The 25,363-nt window shown below is 32.5% G+C and overlaps 1 protein-coding gene across 1 annotated transcript in view; it reads right to left on the bottom strand.

Moving 5' to 3' along the window:
- Nucleotides 1-858: 858 nt before the first annotated feature.
- H2.0 (Homeodomain protein 2.0) overlaps nucleotides 859-25,363 on the bottom strand; it is a 66,524-nt gene continuing 42,019 nt past the window's right edge. Inside the window, exons 2-3 of the mRNA XM_075295243.1 lie at nucleotides 1,331-1,920; nucleotides 859-1,261 (exon numbers count right to left, since the gene is read on the bottom strand). Of these exons, the coding sequence (XP_075151358.1) occupies nucleotides 1,022-1,261; nucleotides 1,331-1,920 (830 nt within the window). The 3' untranslated portion in view covers nucleotides 859-1,021. The remainder of the gene's footprint in view (nucleotides 1,262-1,330; nucleotides 1,921-25,363) is intronic.

Below are 25,363 nucleotides of genomic sequence, written 5' to 3'. Positions count from 1 at the left end.
ATATAGGTCCATAATTATATATAGTCCCCATATAAACCGATCCCCAGATTTGGCCTCCGGAGCCTCTTGGAGGAGCAAAATTCATCCGATCTGGCTGAATTTGGCAAGTGTTGTTAGTTTATGACCTCTAGCATCTTCGAGAAGCAAACTTCATCCGATCCGTTTGAAATTTGGTATGTGGTCTATGTATTGTTAGTCTTTAAAAACCATGAAAAAATTCGTCCATATCGGTCCAATTATATATAGCCCCCATAAAAACCGATCCCCATATTTGATCATCGGAGCCTCTTGGAGGAGTAAATTTCTTCACTATATTCCATATACCGGGTCAAGAACTGAATTATATACGTTTTTAATTTATACCACGTATGGACTAACTTAATATTTAGAGGACGATGTTAAGAAGTTTTAAGATGGCAAGGTCATCGACAAGTATTACAATAACCCAAGTAATTCGATTGTGGATGGCAGTCTTTAGTAGAAGTTTTTACTCAATCCATGGACCGATATAGACCGATCCCCAGATTTGATTTCTTGAGTGTGCTTAAGCCTTATATTTCAACCGATTCACAATTCGATATCTGATGTCCGTATCCAACCCTTGAGTATCTACTACTAAACGAAAACAGGCAGGTTGCCGTGAAAATGTGTGATATCATATAAGTTTCTTCTCTGCATGCATGAACAAGATTTGGATATTTCACCATCCTAATGTACTAAGGCAAAACTAATATTTTTTATAGATCCTATTTATCAGATAACTAGATCCTATTTTACCAAATCTACTTTATCTACGAGTATAGTTAAATGAAAATTCGCCACGACCAAAAATATAATAATGAAAAGATTTTTTTTTCATAAAATTAAATACACGTTAGACTTGTTCAAAGTCTACAATCACTTTATATACTCTAAGATTAAAATATTAATTTGAAAGAAAAATTAACACAAGAATAGTATAGCATGTGTAACTAAGAACTAATAATAAATAATTTCTTAAATCTACAGGTGGCACATAGGGTCATTCCACAACATCAATTTCATCTTCATCATCATCAGCATCACTCATCTCTAAACTTGAAGATCCATCAGATGAATAACCTGTGCCACCAAGGTTATCAATGCCGCTATCAGAGTTCGCCTTCAAACTACTTCCTGGCTGGTTGTTATTAGCTGTTGAGGGTTGTTTCTCTTGGCCACTTTTCAGATTTTCTCTTGTATGACGCCATTTCATTCGTCGATTTTGAAACCATACCTTAACCTATGGGATGGAGAAGTAATAAAGACATTAAAAAATATAGTCCGCTTGTGAAGGCTTAGAGGAAAATACCTGAGCATCTGTTAGATTTAGTCGAGCAGCCAATTTACGCCTATCCGGCTTTGTGATATATTTCTGCTGCTGAAATTGTATCTCCAGGCCCTTTCGTTGTAGATTACTAAAGACCGCTCTAGACCATGATCGTTTCCGTTTGCCATTATTGTTGCTTATATGAGAGGGAGTATTACTTGCTGAACTTGTCGCTGCGGAATTACTTCCCTGGGAACTTGTGTTTGTACCGATATTTTGGAAATTTATATGAGATTCATTTGATGCTGTGTTAGTTAGATGATGATGCCTTAAATTCGATATACAATTCATATTTGGGCGCATTCCTGGAATGTCAAAATTGATAGAGGCTTTAGGAGAATATCGATTGTTTGGTATTGGTGATGGAACTGGAAAGTTTTGAATTGAAAGTTGATGTTGAGGTGCTCCCATTGTTTTCATACTACACAGCGGACTCATTAGGGCGTTCAATGAGAAATTTGTTTGTGCAGGAATGGGATGAGGAGGCAATGGTTTTTGATGCATCTGGGCATGATGCAATCTGATGAGGGCAGAGGGCGTTATGGAGGCATAATGTGCCGCCATCTGAGTTACTGTAATGAAAAAAGAAAAAATTGTATGTAACATTGAAAAAATTTTTAACAATTAATAAATAAATGTAGGGTGATTTTTAAGAGCTATACACTCAAAAAAAAGTGAACTCTCTATTTCACTAAAGCCAATTTAACTTTATTTTAGTTCATGGAATTATTATGTTTGAAGAAAGTTTCCTTTACTCTAATAATTTTTTGTTTACTTTAGTTAAATTAACTAAAACCGAGGAAAAAATGAACTCAAATGAAGCATAATGATTAACTAAATTCGTACCTTCCACAAAATAGTTCAGAATTTCTTTAAATTTGTAAATTTTACCAAAAATGCGTCCATCATGAACTTCGTATATCACTAAAGACATTCTTGCAATTTTGAACTCCAAGTTTTTCCTTCAAACTACAAAATTTTCTTTAACAAGTGAAAAAACTTAGTTATGTCTAATAAATTTTCTTGAATTTGTCGAAAAATATTTACTTATTTTTATGACATCGGCGTGATGCCAACGTTTGTAATACTGTTTAGTTAAAATTTTCTACAAATGTTCAAAATTTTCTAAAATTAACCGAAACTTTTCTTCCTGGTGGGTTCACTGTTTTTTCAGTGTAGGAACATTTTTCAAAACACAAGCACATAAAATACAGAATCTTGAATCTATAGTACGGTTCATATAGTTTAATGTTTGGATATTATTTCATGCAAATGTTGGCCATGATTGCGCCTCAAATGGTCTAACCGCTTAGTCCAACTTTGGCATATTCTTTGCAACATTTCGACTGGTATCTCACGAATAAATGCTACAATGTTGCACAGAAAAAAAGGTGTCTTGTTAATTTTAGGACCAGTTTAACTTCCACATAGTTCAAAAAATTTACTGTAATATAGTTCATTTTTCGTAACCACTGCGAAAATTAACTTAGCTAAAGGAAAACTTATAAAACTTCAGTAAATGTTTTTTAGTTCACTAACTACGAAATGGGACGGATTTTTCCTTAAATAAATTTCCAATACAATAGTTAATGCATCGTTGATTGTATTATAAAAAGACATAGGCAATATAAAAATCTTACTACGAAATGTGGACAATTTACTAAGAAAATTTTTTATATGGAAAAAAATTTTTGTAGTAAAAATTAACTTAACTACAGTACCGATTCGTATGGCGGCTTCCTACAGCTTATTTCGGTTTTTACTATAAGTTGGAGTATATTTCCTCACATTGAAAATTTTAGATAAAGTAGAATAAAAAGTAGTTAATTTAATCCTTGACGGGTGTATATAATTTTTTATGGATTCCTCGTAAATTTTGAATATATTTTACCTTATCCTATAGATAGAATACCAACTAATCAATAAACGTGATACTGGAAATTGAAGTGAGAAGAAATTATGAAATTATTGCATCATCTTTTTTTTTTGTTTGTGTTTGTTATTGCGATGATGTTATGGAATGTGTGTTGTTGGTATCTTTTGTGGTGATAGTTGTTTTGTTGCAATAGCGAGATCAGAAAGGGATCATGTGTGTGTGTGGAGTTGTTTTTCTTTACATATGTGTCCTTTATGACTATTTGTGTCTTTGAGTTTTATTGGTGCATTCAGTTCTGTTGATGCATTTATGAAGCGCACACGTGGTGAGCTTGCGTGCGGTATTTGTGTTTATTAATAAAAATACATTTATTTCGTAACATTTTAGAAACTGATAAGTGAATGGTGTGATGTAAGAGAAAACAAAAACACTTTATATTGATAAAAAAAATAAATAACTCTAAAATAAATCACATATTAAGAAACTGTATATTTCTATTAATAATTTAAAATTAGTGCGGTTTTAAATTGGTTTACATAAAAATATTCATAATGAGTGGTAATAAAATGATCTATATTTACTCTACATCTGGATCACAGTACAATTTTTTGAGTCTATATTTTTATGTTATAGCGAGTCCTTAAGGTTCGAGTTTAGGCGCTAAAATCAGAAATAAATCAGTAAGAAAAGTATAAAATTATACGCCTTCGATGCAAATTTAAATATAACTTGATGGAGAATAGCTCGAAACAAGTTTTTTATTAAGTTTATATTCTTTAAATGGATTACACGATTAAGAACAGAAAATCGTTTTTAAGCTTATGTAGAACGCTGTTTTTTTTAATTTAATATGATGAATCGTTTTCAAGTTATTCCAATATATATAGCGGAAGTGCCTTAATTTTGAACATAACCGTATATCTCAAAAAGTCGAGCTCTTAAAAAAACAAGTGTAAATTTGGATTCAGCGACCTCAAATTACTAAAAATTTGATATAAATTTTAACTGAACACAAAAACGGTTCAATTTTGTTCCCATGTAAAGGGTGATTCTTTTGAGGTTAGGATTTTCATGCATTAGTATTTGACAGATCACGTGGGATTTCAGACATGGTGTCAAAGAGAAAGATGCTCAGTATGCTTTGACATTTCATCATGAATAGCCGAACGATCTGCCACAACGTCGAATTTTCAGTGAATGGGCCCTAGAAAAGTTGGCAGAAAATCCGCTTTTTTATCGACAAATTTTGTTCAGCGATGAGGCTCATTTCTGGTTGAATGGCTACGTAAATAAGCAAAATTGCCGCATTTGGAGTGAAGAGCAACCAGAAGCCGTTCAAGAACTGCCCATGCATCCCGAAAAATGCACTGTTTGGTGTGGTTTGTACGCTGGTGGAATCATTGGACCGTATTTTTTCAAAGATGCTGTTGGACGCAACGTTACGGTGAATGGCGATCGCTATCGTTCGATGCTAACAAACTTTTTGTTGCCAAAAATGGAAGAACTGAACTTGGTTGACATGTGGTTTCAACAAGATGGCGCTACATGCCACACAGCTCGCGATTCTATGGCCATTTTGAGGGAAAACTTCGGAGAACAATTCATCTCACGAAATGGACCGGCAAGTTGGCCACCAAGATCATGCGATTTGACGCCTTTAGACTATTTTTTGTGGGGCTACGTCAAGTCTAAAGTCTACAGAAATAAGCCAGCAACTATTCCAGCTTTGGAAGACAACATTTCCGAAGAAATTCGGGCTATTCCGGCCGAAATGCTCGAAAAAGTTGCCCAAAATTGGACTTTCCGAATGGACCACCTAAGACGCAGCCGCGGTCAACATTTAAATGAAATTATCTTCAAAAAGTAAATGTCATGGACCAATCTAACGTTTCAAATAAAGAACCGATGAGATTTTGCAAATTTTATGCGTTTTTTTTTTTTTTAAAGTTATCAAGCTCTTAACAAATCACCCTTTATTTCTAAAGAAAACTAATCATGAAAAATTGGGATTTTAGCCACTAAACTCGAACTTAATATCCACCATAAATACTAAATGCTATATTGACAAGTGGAAATTATATCTAATTTTATAATAATTTTATTTCATTTATATTCTGAGAAGGATTTCAAAAATGTCCCATTTGTGCATGGATATGATTCCACTAATGTAGTAATTGGATGATGTTTTTCAATGTGGTAAGTTTTTCGTCCATTTGTAATAAAGCCAAAATTACTATTTATTAAAAATAATTTTCATTTGCAGGATGACAGCAAATCTAATGGTATTTTTTGGAATCTTCTTACTGTTTAATGCTAACTAAGCTGATATCCCTATTTGCTCTAAGAAAATTCTCTTGTAAGTTAAAGATCAAAATACCATAGAATTTGATAATATTTTTATATTTTATATACCTTTTTAACTTCAGAGGCTTATGACGCAAATCCACACAACAAAAACTAACGATATCGGTGAAATTGGACAAAAATGAAATGAAAGTAGCAACTTATGGCATATATCTTTCATATGGATAAAAAATGGAAATTGATATTAATTAGTTTCATTCTACTAACATAGAATATTACTCTTTTGAAGAAGCAATTACTAACTACCGAAAAGTAACAGCATACAGCGTACGAATAAAAACACTTCTTTTATTGTATATCATAAGCCATAGTTTTATGTAATATAATAATAATTTTTTGAAATAAAATACTGGTAGTTATGAAAAATTGTCTTATATTGTACGAAAAATTTCTTAGTTGTATACAGGCTTGTTGTACCTTTAATTCCTCAATTTATTTACTTCTTTGAAAATTATACTGATAAACAGTTTATTTGAAACCAATTTCTAAATATAGGATTCCCAAAAACTTGTTCATTTTTCCGGATAGCAAGAATATTTTGAATGAGTGTAAGTACATTCTTCCCACAGCGTAGTAAGAATGAACTAAAATACGATGCAATACATAAACTTATTTATAAGAAAATCATGAACTTATCTAGATGAAAAAAATCTTTGGCGCCAAATCATGGTCATTCTTACTATGGGTTAGTTCATTTTTCGTAAACAATAGTAAACTTTTTTTTCGGTGTGTCTTCCAATACGCCAATTGAAGCGGGTTTGTCTGTATAGCTTTACCATAGCTTCATAAAAAATAGTCAAATCCCATGATCTAGGCGGCCAACTTTCCAAGAGCCCATTCACAAAAAATTCTACGTTGCGGCTTCAATTCTTGCACCAGCTGAAAGGCTTAACGAATCGATTATTAATGGTCATCTTTAACACTGGCCGATAGGGCTGCGATATTTTCTTCAACTCGCACTCTACTTTAGCATGTTGGAGGTATAATGTCCAGCAAGGTAAATTTGGGACAAAAGTTAGATGTAATAGCTCGAATAGCTGCTTCAGTGAGTCGTTAAACTGACCATAAAATTAAAGAAGCGCGCGATGAACTTTCTTAAAATACTAAAATTCAATAATTTGCAATTGTTGTTCGAATGTTTCTACTTGCTAAATTAGTGAAGAAATTGAAAAGCAACCACAAAACACGCATCATATACTTTCTTTCGTATTTTCAACAACGCTATTATTTAGGTCGAGGAATAAAAGCGTCTTCAACAGTTGTTTGAAAGTGTAACCATCTGTACCGTAGACTAGCTACAGTGCAAAATGGGTTACATTTTTGGTCTTGCGATCGAACGTGCACATTTTGGGTAGGCTTCACTGGATTTTCCAATCGAACAAAAATTTTCGAATTATCGGTGTAGGGTGTAAAATCCCAGCAAAAAAGCGTCGCCAAAAAAGTAGTGAAAATGTTCTTTTTCAAAAATTTTTCTAGAATGGATTTGGCATTTTTTTCGGCAAAATTTAAATAATTTGTACCATTTTATAAATTCTTAATCTGTTTTTAACCTATTTGAAACACAAAAAAAAAAAATAAATTTCCCATTAAAAATATGAAAAAAGCGATTTATAAAGAAATTGACTCAAATGAACTTCCTATGCAGTTAAAATAAAGAGCATCTTTGGGAGAGCATTTTTGGAAGTTCTTTTAAAGTTGTGCCATGAGAAAAACTTCCAAATTTGTTTGGTAGGATATGTAACATATTTTTTTCAAACGAAATCACTATTAATCATAAAGAAGCCGATTGCTTTGCTCGAAATCAATACCAAACACACTAAGTGGAAATCTTTGAAGTGAAGTAATTTGATTCTCAATTAAATTGATTTTCACATCCTGTAAAATTGACTTCAGAAACATCAATGCTCTTCAAATTCAAGTGGCCCATATAAAAACACCAATTGAAGCTCTCAATTTGGCCATTTAATTAACTACTCATGCACACCCTAATTTCACTAATTAAATGGTTGTAATTATGTTGAAATCGGCCATAAAATAAACACATCAAATAATCGTGTAAAAATTTAGATCACGTAATTAATCACACTTTAGTGTGGATGATGGAAGAGATCATTTAAACAAATTATTGCCAATGGAATGGGCACCTATTTAAAATTAAAGATCAATAAACGTGAAACAAATCAGTCAGAAAGAATTCAATCAATCCCTCTCTCCGCCATTTACGAGGTGTTTATATTCATCTAAACGGGTCGATTAACAACATGGTTGGGATGGATAGGAATCACATCATGATTGGGAATGTTGTCTAGTCTGATTGTAGTGGTAAGGAGATGCAGAACTATGGGAGAAAATCGATTAACGTGAGTAATTAATTGTTCCGATCGATAAAACAACAGCAACAACAAATGCAGACTGATTAATATCTCTAGAATGAGATGAGTTAAACAATCACCACACAATCGCCAAACAGCAGAAAACAATAACAATGTGCCCCTGAGGCTGCTGCCCGCCACCACCGGCGAATCATCTAAACACAACACTGAGCTATACGCACACACACACATACAAATCTCATTTGATTTGAATGATCGATGAGGCGCCTCATTGGCACTGATAAAGTCAGCGCCACAAAGACGATTTGTAACAAAAACAACATCTTATACAGGCCACGCATATTTGGTTTAAGGCTTAAAGCTATGTGTGATGATCGTGGTAATAGAGCTCAATAAAGATGATCACAAAACAATCGATTCCTATGGCTGCTGCAGCAATCACATCAATAACATCACAGTTATAGTCGTACTATCTACCAGTCAGTTGAAAAGTCATAGACCCCCACCCCCTTCCAAATCAAAAATAGCCACAACACTATTTAGATTGTTATCGTACATGTTAAGAAGTTATGGCTGTAAAACAGTCACCACCTCACTATACCACCACCATTCTTAGCCATATTTTTTTCTGTGAGGTGATTATGAATCCAGTGGGGAATATTCAGTATGTCTTTATTGAGTCCTGCATTAAGTGCATACACGCAAAGAAAAAATACTTTCCTCAAAAACGAACTTTTAGACAAACGAAATTTTTCTCCATTAAAACTTATTTTTTAAGGAGCAAATAACCCGTGTAAAAATTGGTGGATCTAAATAGATATAATCATATCTCAAAATTGGCCGCTTCAGATCTAGGCAGATACACCCAGATATGATGATATAGAATTAGATATAATTATATGTAATTCCATATATAGGGAGATCTGACACCAGATCTACTTACATATAGGGATAGATATAATAATATCTAAGAAATTAGATCTGGGCCAATTTTGAGATCTGATCAGATCTATTTCCATAGTAATTAGATATGATTAGATCTTACCATTTTTCGGATCTACTCATATCTAATCATATCAAATTAGATCTCTCAATTTTTACTCGGGAAACCAGAATTTTTAAAAAGCGTTTCAACGATTATTTTTAATCTTGGTTTTGCCCAGTAAAGAACATTTTTTATCGTCAAAAGAAAACTTCGTTTTGATAAAATTTCGTTACTTAGGAAACTCAGTCCGGATAGAAAAAATGTGGCTAATTTAAAACAAAATGTTGGCATTAGTTTGGCCCATCTACAATCATATACATAACTACTTCAATTTAACCACAAATATGTAAGAAACTCACAAAAATTTATATAGATTTTATACTGCTAATACTAACAATGGATGCAATGATTAATATGTCTGTCTAACATACAAATGGAGGTGGGTTCAACCCCAGTTTCGACCAAACACCAACAAGTTTTTCAGCTGAAACGACGCGTCGTTCAGATTCGGCATTGTCAGTGGGCTTAGCATCCGGTAGCACCCATTGATAAGAAAGAAGTTCGCCTTTTGTGGTATCATAATGGTCTGAATAGTCTGAAAGGGCATAAAATATCGACCCACACTGAAAAAAAAAGCATGCACAGAAAAAAAAAAATTCACGAAAATTTTTCCAATTCCAAAAAAAGCATGCACAAAAAAAATTCACGAAAAAATTTCCAATTAAAGTCTTAATTGAGTTTTAAAAAATATTCAATTAAAAAGTTAATTGATTCAACAAATTTTTTAATTTAAACAAAAATCAATCAAAAAATTAATAGTATCAATTAATTTCTTAATTGACTTTCAATTATTTTCTTAATTGACTTTCAATTATTTTCTTAATTGACTTTCAATTATTTTCTTAATTGACTTTCAATTATTTTCTTAATTGATACTATCATTTCTGTGATTGAAGGCATTTCAATTAAAAACTTAATTGTATCAATTAATTTTGCGATTGAATCAAAAAAAAATTTTTTTTGGGTGCCCTGTTCCAAAGATTTTGCCTTTACTTTAACAATTTTGGTATTGATTCCGAGCCAAAGAAGCGAAGAATACAAGTAAGGATACCTTTAAGGCACAATTCTCTAGGAATCAAATTTTAATTTTTCGTTTTTCATTTTTTTTCTTCATATGCTATCAAAGTCTTTTAAAAACGAGTTAATGACAACTGTATTTTCCAAATTCAGACTCGATTTATACTAGAAATTATGCTATGTTTCAAAAAAAAACAAAATACGTCTTTAAAATAAAATGTTGAAAAACATGTCCTGTTTTGGAACGATTTTTAAAGAATTTTTCTGAATTATCAAAGTCAAGTTGACCTTACCCCAAATACTTTTTCTTTCATGTTTTGATACCCATTTTTAAGTCAAATCACTTAATTATAAGTGCAATATATGACTTCATTGAAAAGTTTATCGACTGTTGAACAAGGAAAAAAGATTTATAAATTTGCATTCGTATTTTAAGGACATGAAATCTTTGGCCTCACGGCAATATTTTTTTCAGTGGACTATACCTAACCTAACCTTCAACTGATAATTAATTTGAAGCTTTGCTAAAAGTAGAGAAAATCTATACTAAATGCTGTAGAAATGAACATTCGTCGGTGTTAAAACATGTATAGATTGGAATCAAAAATTTCCTTTTCAGTACACTCAAAAAAAGTTTACTTGAATTTAAAGTTTTTGACCTTCCTTTAAGGATTTTTTGTATTGATTCTGAACCAAAGATGCTGCTTCTTTAAAATAAAACAAGTAAGAAAAGTCTAAAGTCGGGCAGGGCCGACTATATTATACCCTGCACCACTTTGTAGATCTAAATTTTCGATACCATATCACATCCGTCAAATGTATTGGGGGCTATATATAAAGGTTTGTCCCAAATACATACATAATAAATACATACAAAATATATAGACTCAAAATTTAAGTGGGCTAATGCACTAGGGTAGAACACAATGTTAGTAAAAAAATATGGGAAACATTTAAACCTGAAGCAATTTTAAGGAAACTTCGCAAAAGTTTATTTATGATTTATCGCTCGATATATATGTATTAGAAGTTTAGGAAAAATGGAGTCATTTTTACAACTTTTCGACTAAGCAGTGGCGATTTAACAAGGAAAATGTTGGTATTTTGACCATTTTTGTCGAAATCAGAAAAACATATATATGGGAGCTGTATCTAAATCTGAACCGATTTCAATCTAATTTGGCACACATGACTATATTACTAATTGTACTCCTAGTGCAAAATTTCAACCAAATTGGGCCAAAACTCTGGCTTCTGGGGCCATATAAGTCCATATCGGGCGAAAAACATATATGGAAGCTATATCTAAATCTGAACCGATTTCAATAAAACTTGGCATACTGAACTACACTACTAATTGTACTCCTAGTACAAAATTTCAACCAAATTGGGCCAAAACTCTGGCTTTTAGGACCATATTAGTCCATATCGGGCGAAAGATATATATGGGAGCTTTATCTAAATCTCAACCGATTTCAATCAAATTTTGCACACTTGACTATACTACTAATTGTACTCCTAGTGCAAAATTCGGCCAAAAATCTGGCTTCTGGGGCCATATAAGTCCATATCGGGCGAAAGATATATATGGGAGCTATATCTAAATCTGAACCGATTTCTTCCAAAATCAATAGGGTTTTATTCTGAAATTAGGAACATGTGCCAAATTTGAAGGCGATTGGACTTAAATTGCGACCTAGACTTTGATCACAAAAATGTGTTCACAGACAGACGGACGGACGGACAGACGGACATGGTTATATCGACTCAGGGACCCACCCTGAGCATTATTGCCAATTATTGTGTCTATATCGTCTCCTTCTGGGTGTTACAAACATATGCACTAACTTATAATACCCTGTTCCACAGGGTGGCGCAGTGTATAAAGAATTTTAGGGAGCTATATTTTTGTGATATATCAACAAAGTTATTCATGTACAAATATTGTAGCAGATTTTTCAAAGCAAAAAATATTCCATACTTTCAATTTAAGTTCTTTTTTGCAAGTCTTAGAAAATGCACTACTTGACCGTTTTAAGTGAAAATTTACATTTGGACAAAAACAAAGAAAATAAAATTAATGAAATTTAAATTTGTGTCGTTAGACTTTTTCTTTGAATTTTGTGTTGAACGTAAACAGTTCTAATATCGAATCTAATACGAAGACCTTTTACTTGACGAAAAATCCGCTTTAAATTTATTTAAGTCTTAAGTACTTTCATTTTAAAATAATAAAACGTTTGAACGGCATTGTTCCTTTTTTTAATTTTCTTATCATTCAAAAAAAATATTCATTTTTTTGTATTCCAAAGCCACAATCGAGTTCGTTTAGGTAAAGTTATTAAATAATAGGACACAATAGTTTTCACTGTTTAAAAATGTTGGTCATGACTCATGACATCTTAAAATTTCTAGATTTTCTTTTGTTTTTAACGGTATGTTCCTGTCTATAATTTCTTTTTGGAGGACAGTATAACTATTTGCGTATAATGATTGGTTCTTAGCACTTTCATAAATTCGAAAACCCGCAATAACAAATTCAGTAACACAGTTATAGTCTACACTCAAAAAAATAAAATTTTTGACATTTTTTTTTGTTAAATAAAAAACTATTTTGTGTGTGACCGAAGCTGTGCTTAAACCCATGACCTTTTGAATACAAGTCGGCTGTGTTAACCATCTTACGATGGCTTCCATTGTAAGAGAACTCGAATTGACCGCACGAACTTTAAGATTTAAATTATATTAAATTTCTAAAAAAGGCATTGTGGAACAACTCGATATGAAAATCCATTCAGATCTTTCCTGCTGGGGAATTGCAGAGTTCGATTGCATTGGGAGTATTTTTATACTAGACATTAAGCCCGCTTGCAATGGCATTGGCGACCCCACAACACCCTAACCAATGCACAGCATGTAAAGCACCTGTGGTGTGGCAGATATTTCTTCAAATTACTCACAAAATCATTAAGCATTTATTGGATATTTCTTCTTGTGGTGATCGAATAATGACCATTATAAATATATTTTGGAATTTAGGTTTTATTTTGTATTATCTGCATATTAGAGTGAGTTTAATTTTCTTTTACGCTGAATAAATACTATTATGATAATTAAAAAAAAAAAAAAACAATTACATGTTTGTTATGTCAAATAACGAAAACAGTCATTATCTGAACGAAAACATAATTATAACAAAATGTTTACAAAATAAGTAAGGAAAGTCAAAAGTCGGGCGGGGCCGACTATATTATACCCTGCACCACTTAGTAGATCTAAAGTTTCGATACCATATCACATTCGTCAAACGTGTTGGGGGCTATATATAAAGGTTTGTCCCAAATACATACATTTAAATATCACTCGATCTGGACAGAATTTGATAGACTTCTACAAAATCTATAGACTCAAAATTTATGTCGGCTAATGCACTAGGGTGGAACACAATGTTAGTAAAAAAATATGGGAAACATTTAAATCTGAAGCAATTTTAAGGAAACTTCGCAAAAGTTTATTTATGATTTATCGCTCGATATGTATGTACTAGAAGTTTAGGAAAATTAGAGTAATTTTTACAACTTTTCGACTAAGCAGTGGCGATTTAACAAGGAAAATGTTGGTATTTTGACCATTTTTGTCGAAATCAGAAAAAAACATATATATGCGAGCTATATCTAAATCTGAACCGATGTCAACCAAATTTGGCACGCATATCTACAATGCTAATTCTACTCCCTGTGCAAAATTTCAACTAAATCGGAGTTAAAAATTGGCCTCTGTGGTCGTATGAGTGTAAATCGGGCGAAAGCTATATATGGGAGATATATCCAAATCTGAACCGATTTCAACCAGATTTGGCACGCATAGTTACAATGCTAATTCTACTCCCTATGCAAAATTTCAACTAAATCGGAGCAAAAAATTGGCCTCTGTGGGCAATTGAGTGTAAATCGGGCGAAAGCTATATATGGGAGCTATATCTAAATCTGAACCGATTTGACTGATATTTTGCAAGTTTTTCGAGACTCATAAAATATTCGGATGTACGGAATTTGAGGTTGATATACATGCCAATTATGACCAGATCGGTGAAAAATATATATGGCAGCTATATCTAAATCTGAATCAATAGGGATCGTCTTTGAGCCGAAACAGGACCCTATACCAAATTTTAGGACAATCGAACCAAAACTGCGAGCTGTATTTTGCACACAAAAATACACCAACAGACAGACAGATAGACGGACAGACAGACAGACGGACATCACTAAATCGACACAGAATTTAATTCTAATCCGATCCGTATACTAAAAGGTTGGTCTATGATTACTCCTTCTTGGCGTTACATACAAATGCACAAACTTATTATACCCTGTGGTGAAGGGTATAAATATGGTATAAACATACACTCAAACAAAGTTTACTTGAATCCAAAGATTTTCACCTTCCCATAAGGATTATGGTAATGATTCCGAGCCAAAGATGCGGCTTCTTTAATATAAGATATTTTAAGCGACTTATCTGGCCTTAAATCTGGGATCAATGAAATTAAAAATAGGATACAGATCTCATTTATTGAGATCTGTATCCTATTTTTCGCGATATATTAATAATCCGTATCCTATCTGTATCCTATCTCTTTTCGCGATATATTAATAAAGCTATTCACGTACAAACAAATACCTGTTTAAAAATCCATATTATAACAGATACCTCAAAGTAGAAAAGGTTTTCGTGATTCCAAAACAAACTTTAAACCAAAGATGCTAAATCCTCAAAATAAGTCTTAGCCTATATTTGAAGCGTTTTTATCTTAATTCCAAAGATTCAACATACTTGAAGGAAAATTTGCCTTAGTTCAAAGACATGCGACCTTAGAGGAGGGATGCAAATTTACAAAATTTGTGTGCTAAATTTAATGAAAAAAATTTTGAAATAAAGATTCTAAACATTATTTTAATTAAATTGTCATTATTTTAAAGAAATTTGTCCTTAATATTTTGTAAATTGCTCATCCTAAAATTTAGGTTGCGTAATCTTTAATATCATGTAAATATTTTTTCAGTGAAACATAAAAAATGTAAAACGAACCCATTTTAACATTAATTTAAAATAAATTGAGATTTTGCCTTTTTAGAGGTTTACACATGAGTAACATTTATGTAATACACGCTCACGCTTAATCATTGCTATTTTACTAGAGGCTCACAAACCTAAATTACTTACAATAAGTGAACATAATAACACTTGTGAAACAAAACACGCCACGAAAAATATTAAATATTGTGAATGAAACTATTTGCACAATTAGAACACACACCAGGGACTACACACAAAAAAATAAAATATGAATTTGTACATAAATTTATACATTTTTATAATTTTATGGACTTTTTCATAAAAAATGTGTACACTTACATAATATATTGTTTTCATAAATACTTGTTATGAAATTATGAATCTTTTAATAATATATAGAGACGGTTTCATAAAATTAATGAAATAGTACTTAATATATCAAAAAATACTGGTTTTCTCTTAGCGTGAGAGAGCCCCAACTTAGAGTTACTCTCATATAAAGGGTGATTTGTTAAGAGCTTGATAAATTTTTTTAAAAAAAAAAACGCATAAAATTTGCAAAATCTCATCGGTTCTTTATTTGAAACGTTAGACTGGTCCATGACATTTACTTTTTGAAGATAATTTCATTTAAATGTTGACCGCGGCTGCGTCTTAGGTGGTCCATTCGGAAAGTCCAATTTTGGGCAACTTTTTCGAGCATTTCGGCCGGAATAGCCCGAATTTCTTCGGAAATGTTGTCTTCCAAAGCTGGAATAGTTGCTGGCTTATTTCTGTAGACTTTAGACTTGACGTAGCCCCACAAAAAATAGTCTAAAGGCGTCAAATCGCATGATCTTGGTGGCCAACTTACCGGTCCATTTCTTGAGATGAATTGTTCTCCGAAGTTTTCCCTCAAAATGGCCATAGAATCGCGAGCTGTGTGGCATGTAGCGCCATCTTGTTGAAACCACATGTCAACCAAGTTCAGTTCTTCCATTTTTGGCAACAAAAAGTTTGTTAGCATCGAACGATAGCGATCGCCATTCACCGTAACGTTGCGTCCAACAGCATCTTTGAAAAAATACGGTCCAATGATTCCACCAGCGTACAAACCACACCAAACAGTGCATTTTTCGGGATGCATGGGCAGTTCTTGAACGGCTTCTGGTTGCTCTTCACTCCAAATGCGGCAATTTTGCTTATTTACGTAGCCATTCAACCAGAAATGAGCCTCATCGCTGAACAAAATTTGTCGATAAAAAAGCGGATTTTCTGCCAACTTTTCTAGGGCCCATTCACTGAAAATTCGACGTTGTGGCAGATCGTAAGTCTATTCATGATGAAATGTCAAAGCATACTGAGCATCTTTCTCTTTGACACCATGTCTGAAATCCCACGTGATCTGTCAAATACTAATGCATGAAAATCCTAACCTCAAAAGAATCACCCTTTATATACAATACAAGCATATAATATGAGACAAAAAAACGAAACATAACATTTTGAAGGCAACACGTGAGTTTGATGTGTTTGAGTTTTTCAGTACAGTTTGAGTCGCCGTCGCGATTAGAAGATTTTTTATTGCTGTAAAAAAAATTTACGAAACAACAATATTAACTGGAAGCGTTGGTGCTCATGTTTATCAATAATATAAAATATTATAAAATTATGTTCTTTGCTGGCTGGTCTTTAATGTGGGGTTTAATAAATGGGTTCATACATTTTGACCAATTATGCAGGCATTAAGAATCAGGGGAAAATTTAAAACAAAAGTTACATATAATGCATTTTTGTATATATTATGTAAAGGTACATATTTTTCAAAGACAAAAATATGTACACTTCATTTGTAATATTAAAAATTCCATTCATATTATGTACACATTCATAGTCAATGAAAACCTGTATTTTTGATTTTATGAATTGTTTTCATATAATTTATGAATCTCGTGTTTGGAAAATTTTTGTGAACACTATTCATAAAATAAATGTATTATTTTTTTGTGTGTAGTTATATAACGGTCCTGGGGACGATCCATTTCCCGTAAAGTTTTACTCCCATTATTCGAATGAGTAAGATAAGTACAATTTGTAAATTTTGCTTTTAGTTTCGAGCAATTTGGAAGACCAATGCGGCTTCTATCCTCTCAAGGAAGTTGTTCCACAAACATTTCTTTTTAAGTGCATCCCGGGATCTCTCATCAATTTTTTTCTACTTTTAATGAAGTTTTTTGGTCCATTCTTAGAAAATACGCTATTTGGCGGTTTAAAGTGAAAATTTTACATTTTGGATCATTAAATGTCGCAACAAAATAATAGAAAATAAAAAAAGAAGAATGAAAATAAAATTAGAAATGTTACCCCCGCGGTAAGTTGAACCTGTGCCAACAGACTTTTTCACTTCCATGCAAGTTCTTTTGAGAAAGTTTTGCAAATTGTTAGAATTTAAATCTTATATTGAGTTTTAATGGAAAAAAAAAACTATATTTCAAAAAAAATGTATAAGGCGAAGATAACGATGTGAAACATAAAAAATTTTTTGAGAAAATATTTGATAAAAAAGTTATCGCTGGTGAGATTTGAAATTTTGTTCTTTATTTTTTCATTCATACTATTAAAGATCATCTCGAGAAGTAAAGGGTGATTTGTTAAGAGCTTGATAACTTTTTTTTTTTAAAAAACGCATAAAATTTGCAAAATCTCATCGGTTCTTTATTTGAAACGTTAGATTGGTCCATGACATTTACTTTTTGAAGATAATTTCATTTAAATGTTGACCGCGGCTGCGTCTTAGGTGGTCCATTCGGAAAGTCCAATTTTGGGCAACTTTTTCGAGCATTTCGGCCGGAATAGCCCGAATTTCTTCGGAAATGTTGTCTTCCAAAGCTGGAATAGTTGCTGGCTTATTTCTGTAGACTTTAGACTTGACGTAGCCCCACAAAAAATAGTCTAAAGGCGTCAAATCGCATGATCTTGGTGGCCAACTTACCGGTCCATTTCTTGAGATGAATTGTTCTCCGAAGTTTTCCCTCAAAATGGCCATAGAATCGCGAGCTGTGTGGCATGTAGCGCCATCTTGTTGAAACCACATGTCAACCAAGTTCAGTTCTTCCATTTTTGGCAACAAAAAGTTTGTTAGCATCGAACGATAGCAATCGCCATTCACCGTAACGTTGCGTCCAACAGCATCTTTGAAAAAATACGGTCCAATGATTCCACCAGCGTACAAACCACACCAAACAGTGCATTTTTCGGGATGCATGGGCAGTTCTTGAACGGCTTCTGGTTGCTCTTCACTCCAAATGCGGCAATTTTGCTTATTTACGTAGCCATTCAACCAGAAATGAGCCTCATCGCTGAACAAAATTTGTCGATAAAAAAGCGGATTTTCTGCCACTGATTTTGGTAATAAAATTCAATGATTTGCAAGCGTTGCTCGTTAGTAAGTCTATTCATGATGAAATGTCAAAGCATACTGAGCATCTTTCTCTTTGACACCATGTCTGAAATCCCACGTGATCTGTCAAATACTAATGCATGAAAATCCTAACCTCAAAAGAATCACCCTTTAGTTAGAATGTTATGCCTTGGTGTCATCTTGCGATCATATCACAGACATTTGAATTGGCATTTCGACGCTTCGTGTTCAATGGCGTTTGTGGCTGAGTGTGCTAAGGCGTTCTGCTATGGTGCAAACATACCCAGGTTCAACCCCTGATCAGGTCGAAAAAGTTTTTCAAATTGTAAAAATTTGATTAGAAAGAAAAATGTTGATAAAAATAAAAAGTGAAATTGGCAAGAACTTCTTTTTTCTTTTTTTTTTCCTTTGAATATCTTCATTCAAATGAACTTCCAAGACACAACTTCTAAAGCAATGCATATGATCCGAAAACAAAATATTTCATATACGTCATATGACAAGCCCTTGAAAAATTCATTGGAGGTGATCCAAGTTTGCACTACTTCCGGATCACAAGTTTGGAATCCAAACTACTTTTTTCGAAGAAATCGGGAGATCGGTCTATATTGAGGCTTTACCAAAAAATGAACCGATTGAAACTAAATTAGACACAGATCTTCAGATTTCCAATTTCAGGCAAATCGTATAAAAATATATATGAAAATGTTTCTAGAAGCCCAATAAGTTAAATCGGGAGATCGGTATATATCTGGTACACCTATTTTCGGATCTAAAAGAACTGTAGATATCAATTTTTATGAAAATTGGGTAAAAATTGGGGTTTCTAGAAGCACAAGAAATCGAATCAATAGATCGGTCTATATAAGGGCTAGACCGAAACATGGACCGATACGAAGCACATTACGTACACCTATTTGTGGTCGTAAAATAGGTGTAAAAACCACAATATCCAAAAGCCCAAGAAATTAACTCGGGAGATTGGTCTATATCGGGACTATACCAAACCACGGACCGACAAACACATTATTCGGCACACCAATTTGTGGTCCCAAACTACCTTTAGATATCAATTTTCACTATAAACGGATAAAAATCTTGGTTTTTAGAAGCCGAAGAAGTTAAATCGGGAGATCAGTCTTTACCAAATAGGGACCACCATACACACCTATTTTTTGTCCTAAAATGCTTCTGAATTTACAATTTCAGGCAAATCACAACAAATAAAAAAAGAACTATAGCTTCTAGAAGCCCAAGACCCAAAATCGGGGGAATTTCTCCCTGATCAAGAATGTATATACTTTATGGTGGTGGGTTAATCACCGAGATATGCGTGAGTAACTAAAATTATAGGTCACGTGCACAACTCTCATTTGCAAGTGCCAACATTGTGTTAGTGTTTAACATTGTTTATGTGTTGATTTTAGGCGGCGTTGAAAGTTGCTTGTGTTTAGCTTTATATCAGCTGTCCAGATGTTTCTTATTGGTGTTGATGGTGCTCCTTGGTACTTGGCGTTATTGTTGTTTGGCTGTATTTATCGAGTGGCTAAACGATGGACATATGGAAGTCATTGATTGATTAGATCGCATCTCACATCATAAAATTGCAACAAACCACATACACTAAATACCTCACGGAGACTGATCGGAACAGCTGTGAGCAAAAATATACGACTAATTTAAAGAGAAAACTTGTTAAATAACTGATGAGACATGGGTTCAAGAAAAACGCTTTATTCTATGCATGCATTTGTATAGGGTCCTGGATTTAATAAAATCCTATCGCTTTGCTACTATTACCGTTGATATTGGAAATATTTTATTCAAAGGGCCATTCACAATCGGAGTACATCCTACAATTTGTTGTAGAGTGTCGTACGGGATATCCATTAGCAGAGAAGACGCATTTCTTTGGTATACAGTTTTTTCCTTGTCAAAAAGTATAAAACAACTTTTGAATGTCTTAAAAATGGGTAGCTTTACTGGAAAGAAAAATTTGTTGACCTTCAACTTGGATTTAAAAATCCTGAAAAAATCTTCAAAGTTAATAAAATTGTCTTTAAATTGGTTATTTTTTTGTATCTTGACTACAAAGCTAAATACCCAGCAAAAAAATTTGGAAGTTCCTCCACAGGCACAACTTTAAAAGCACTTCCAGAAGATGCACTCCCAATGATGTTCTCTATTTTAACTACCAAGGAAGTTCTTTTAATGCAATTTTTTATAACTTGGTTTTTTCATACTTTTAATGGATAATTTTAACTTTTTTGTTTCAAATAGGTTAAGAACAGAGTAAGAATTCATAAAATGGTACAAAATATTTGAATTTTGTGGAAAAAAATGCTAAATCCAATTTGAAAAAATTGTGAATTTTTGAAAATATTTAGGGTCAAACGTCTCCGAGAAGCGTTAGAATCCATTAAAAATTATGAAAATTATTTATTTGACAAAATATCACAGAATTTGTTAATTTACATCCAAAACATTGAATTCGAATCACACCTAAAGAAGTGATGCAAATTCTGTGCAACGGCTGTTGAAATGAAGGACTTCCGTCCTATGACAAGCACCACTTCCGGATCCAAAAAGAACATTTTCATTACTTTTTTGGCGACGCTTTTTTTGCTGGGTAGGTGTTCCAAAATGGGAGATATTGTCCGAAATTTCATTTTTAAGACGTTTCTTACTTGAAACATAGCATAATTTCTACTTGAAGCCGAGTCTGGATTTTGAAATTTAAGTTGTTGTTAAAATGTTTTTAAAGGACTTAAATATCACATAAAGAAGAAAGCAGACAAAACGAATGAATTATTTTTTTTTTTGTTAGTATCAAGGACGCAAAACTGAAATTTGAAAGAGAATTGTGTCTTAAGTATCCTTACTCGCTTCTTTGGCTCGAAATCAATACCAAAATCATTAGTGTAAACACAAAATCTTTTTAATCTGTGTAATACCAAAGGATATCAATGAGTGCTGCTTGATTCAATATTTGTCTCAATGACAAGGGACGTTCTTTTTATAACTTAATCCAAACGGCGTTTCACAACACGGTCGTACGGAATAGGTGTCGTTAATGATTCAACTTTTAAATAATTGAATGTTTATTCCCTTAATTTAAAAATAAATTCCCTTACATTAAGGACAATTTGCCTAAATTCAAAGGCCTATGATATTCACTGTAGAAAGCGAATTTTAAGGGCAGTATTCTAACTTGAAATCGAGGATTATGAACATTTTTTAATTAAACTTTTTAAATTAATTTATCTTTAATTGTGTGGAAATGTTGTCTTCTAAATTTAGACTATAATATTAGGTTAATATTTTTTCAGAGTAAAAACGTTTAAGAATAAACAAAAAAATCTTTTAATGAAAATATCTTTATAACGAGAAAAAATCTCTTTAAATACTTCATTCAAATAACAAATCGACGTACTAATGTGTACACACAAAGAAAAAACAGACTCCCCTCTGGAACGAAATTTTAGACAATTGAAATTTCCCTTTATTGTGGATATTAGCTTCGAGTTTAGCCCTTATAATAAATCTGCTCACAAAAAAAAATATTTTTTGTCTTCAATCACGAAATTAATTGATCCAATTAATTTTTAATTGAAATATCTTCAATCTCAGAAATAATAGTATTAATCACCAATGGTAATTAAAAAATTAATTAAACCCATTAAAAACAATTGATACAACTAATTTTGTGATTGATTTTTGTTTCAATTAAAAAATTTGTTGAATGAATTAAATTTTTCATTGCATATTTTTTAAAACTCAATTAAATGTTTAATTGGAAAATTTTTCGTGATATTTTTTCTATGTATAACCCCTTGTAAAAATTGGTGAATCAGATCAGATATGATTAGATCTCAAAATTGGCCCATTTTTATATAAGCAGATATACTCAGATATGATAGCAAATATAGAAATAGATTTAATTATATATAATTCAATGTATGACGAGATCTAACATAAAATCTAATTCCATAGTAATTGCACAGCAAAAAAAAGCGTCGCCAAAAATTTTATGAAAATGTTCTTTTTCGGCCCGGAAGTGGTGCAAAATTGACGCAGAAGCGATGAATCTAACATGTGCTTGTCATAAGACGGAAGTCCTCCATTTCAACAGCCGTTGCACTGAATTTTTATCACTTTTATAATTTTTAATGGATTCTAACGCTTGTCGGAAACGTTTGACCTCAAATATTTTCAAAAATTCACAATTTTTCCAGATTGGATTTAGCATTTTTGTCGACAAAATTTAAATGATTTGTACCATTTTATGAATTCTTGCTCTGTTTTTAACCTATTTGAAACAAAAAAGTTAAAATTATCCATTAAAAGTAAGAAAAAACCAAGATATAAAAACTGAATTAAAGAACATCATTGGGAGTGCATCTTCTGGAAGTGCTTTTAAAGTTGTGCCTTTGGAAGAACTTCCAAATTTTTTTGCTGGGTATATATTACCATATTTCGAATCTACTCATATCAAATTAGATCTCTCAATATTTACTCGGGAAAGCACACTAAATATATAACTTTGTAGGGAATGATCCAATGCAAAAATTGGAAAAGTTTATTTTCTTTAAAATTATTTATGAAAGGAAAGTAACAATGATAATAATATAATATACCGTACTGTAATGTAAAGTATATGCTTTAAGAGCAACTAAACCAGAACTGACGGCAACACATTCACCGATTATTTTTAATCATTGTTACTTTCTTGAAAAAAAAACTTTTTTTGTTTAAGCTGATGTTCCTAAGAAAAGAAAGCTCTTCTCTCAGTGTACAGTATGTAACGGATATAAGCACATCTCATATAAGAAAAAAAAAACGCATATAAGAAACTGTAACATGTCTCTTTGCTCTGTTTTTGGTGAGAAAAATTCCTATAAGAAAAATGTTTCTAAGAAACAACGATACAAGAAATGATTATATTGAATTTATTTAATATTTTTTTTTTATTATTTTTATTAATAAATAAATATTTTGTTACTTTTTTATTTTAAGATTCAGTTTTGCAATGACAACGATGCTGCTCTACACGAGATACTTTGTGTGGCTACGCAACGTCCCAAAAAGTTCTTAGGAACAACCTTAGTCTCCGAAAGTCTTTAACAAATCGAAACAATGGAAAAGCATCCCGTCTGCTATTTTTACAATCCAAACTGTAGTCACCTGAAGAGTAACATTAAAAAATTTTATGTTGCTTTCCTGCCACTTGAGAAGATTGAAATAAGAAAATTCCACTTTTCACAGACATACCTCCAAGCAAATGTATGTAGTGGTTGAATGATCTTTGATTCCATCACTAAAATTTTATGCTGTTTTCTTCTTGATATTTTTGGTTGGAGATCAAGATAAATGGGTGTTAAATTGTGAATAAAATCATTAATTAATTGATTTGTTTGTTTGTTTTCTTAGTGTGTTGTTTGTACATTATTCCATTATTGTTTTCCTTTTATTTTCATCATTAGTGCGAGCACTATTATTATTATTATTATTACTGCTAAGTGATGTTAAAACAAAGTTTAAATCGTTTTCGGTGAAAATTAACGATGCTTATGTGATTATTGACGTGATGGTTATGGGTTTTTGGAACTGTCAAATTAACGGATTCACATCATTTGTTTTTAGTATTCGAGAATTAGCACTGAATTTTCTTTTTGTCGATTGAGATCGAAAGCAAAAAAAGAAAGGATAGTATGTAGAGTAGCTTGTTCCTTCGCGTTCACTGAGAAATCGGTGATACCACACAACCAGAGAATGAAGCCGCTGAGTCGCGCCGCCAATTTTAGCCGCAGCCGTCCAATTTTTGCGAGTCGACCCCGCCGCTGAATATGTCGACTCATCGCAAATCAAATTTATTTGCCAATTAATCAAAGATATTGATTTAAATACGAAAAAAAAATTTAATAATTGTTTTATTTTTTGCTAAAATTTCGAACTTTCCATCCACAATTGATCAGTATCAAATTGCTATAATAATTTTGCAAGAATTCAGCTCCGTAGATTTGAATGAAATTTGAATTTAATTATAAGTTTGGTTGTTCAATTAATCTCATTACCATTTCGATGACATCAAATTGATTTTATAATGGCTTAGCCGTCAAGCTGCCGCCGCCGGAGGCAAAAATTTAGTGCCAGTTGCCGTCGACAAAAATGGGTCGGCTTCATTCTCTGCACACAACCGTAAAATACATATTACTATATCAGGAGAAAATACCGTGAATTTCTTTTCTGCCTGAATGATAGCCATTTATGAAAGTTAATCGATACATAATTGATGTCATAAAACAAAGAAACTTAGCAAAAATTACAGTATAGGTGAAAGATGTGCAACCTCCACGTATGAAATTCATGAGAAAAATACCTGCAACGAAAAGTGCGTGATATGAAAAATTACCAATGTATTGTATTCTTATCGTATTCTTAGACTTTGCAGCTTTGAATCCTAGCTTTTCCTTATGGATTGGTGATGTCAAATTTTCTTCATGGCGGCAGACCACATAAAGAAATAATGAATTCCTCCTAAAAAAACTTTAGGCGAACGGACATTTATTTTCTTGTTAATGTTGGCTCGTTAAATGTAAATAAATTCTTATTCATGATGCCCGTTGCCAAGATGGTCCTGAACTTTATTTGGACTGAAAAAATAGTTTTAACAACGAAAGCAAATACCGTTTGCGTGTATCTAAGGGCGATTTCGTTTTGCAAAAAAATATGTGTTACACTACTTTCGCCCTCATTGTTTTTTCGCCCAAATGATAGTGTCGTTCCAAAGTTATTGATATTTCATAATATTGTGAGGGATACGGACTCGAAATCTATGATAGTGTCCTTCATCAATTGATTATCAATGTGAAGAATGGTGCACCTTTTATTCCAATCGAAA

Source organism: Haematobia irritans, chromosome 2 (genome assembly GCF_050003625.1).
Source record: "Haematobia irritans isolate KBUSLIRL chromosome 2, ASM5000362v1, whole genome shotgun sequence".
In the NCBI taxonomy this organism is placed as follows: domain Eukaryota; kingdom Metazoa; phylum Arthropoda; class Insecta; order Diptera; family Muscidae; genus Haematobia; species Haematobia irritans.
The sequence above is the reverse complement of the archived record's forward strand: the minus strand, read 5'-3'. Positions and strand labels throughout refer to the sequence as shown.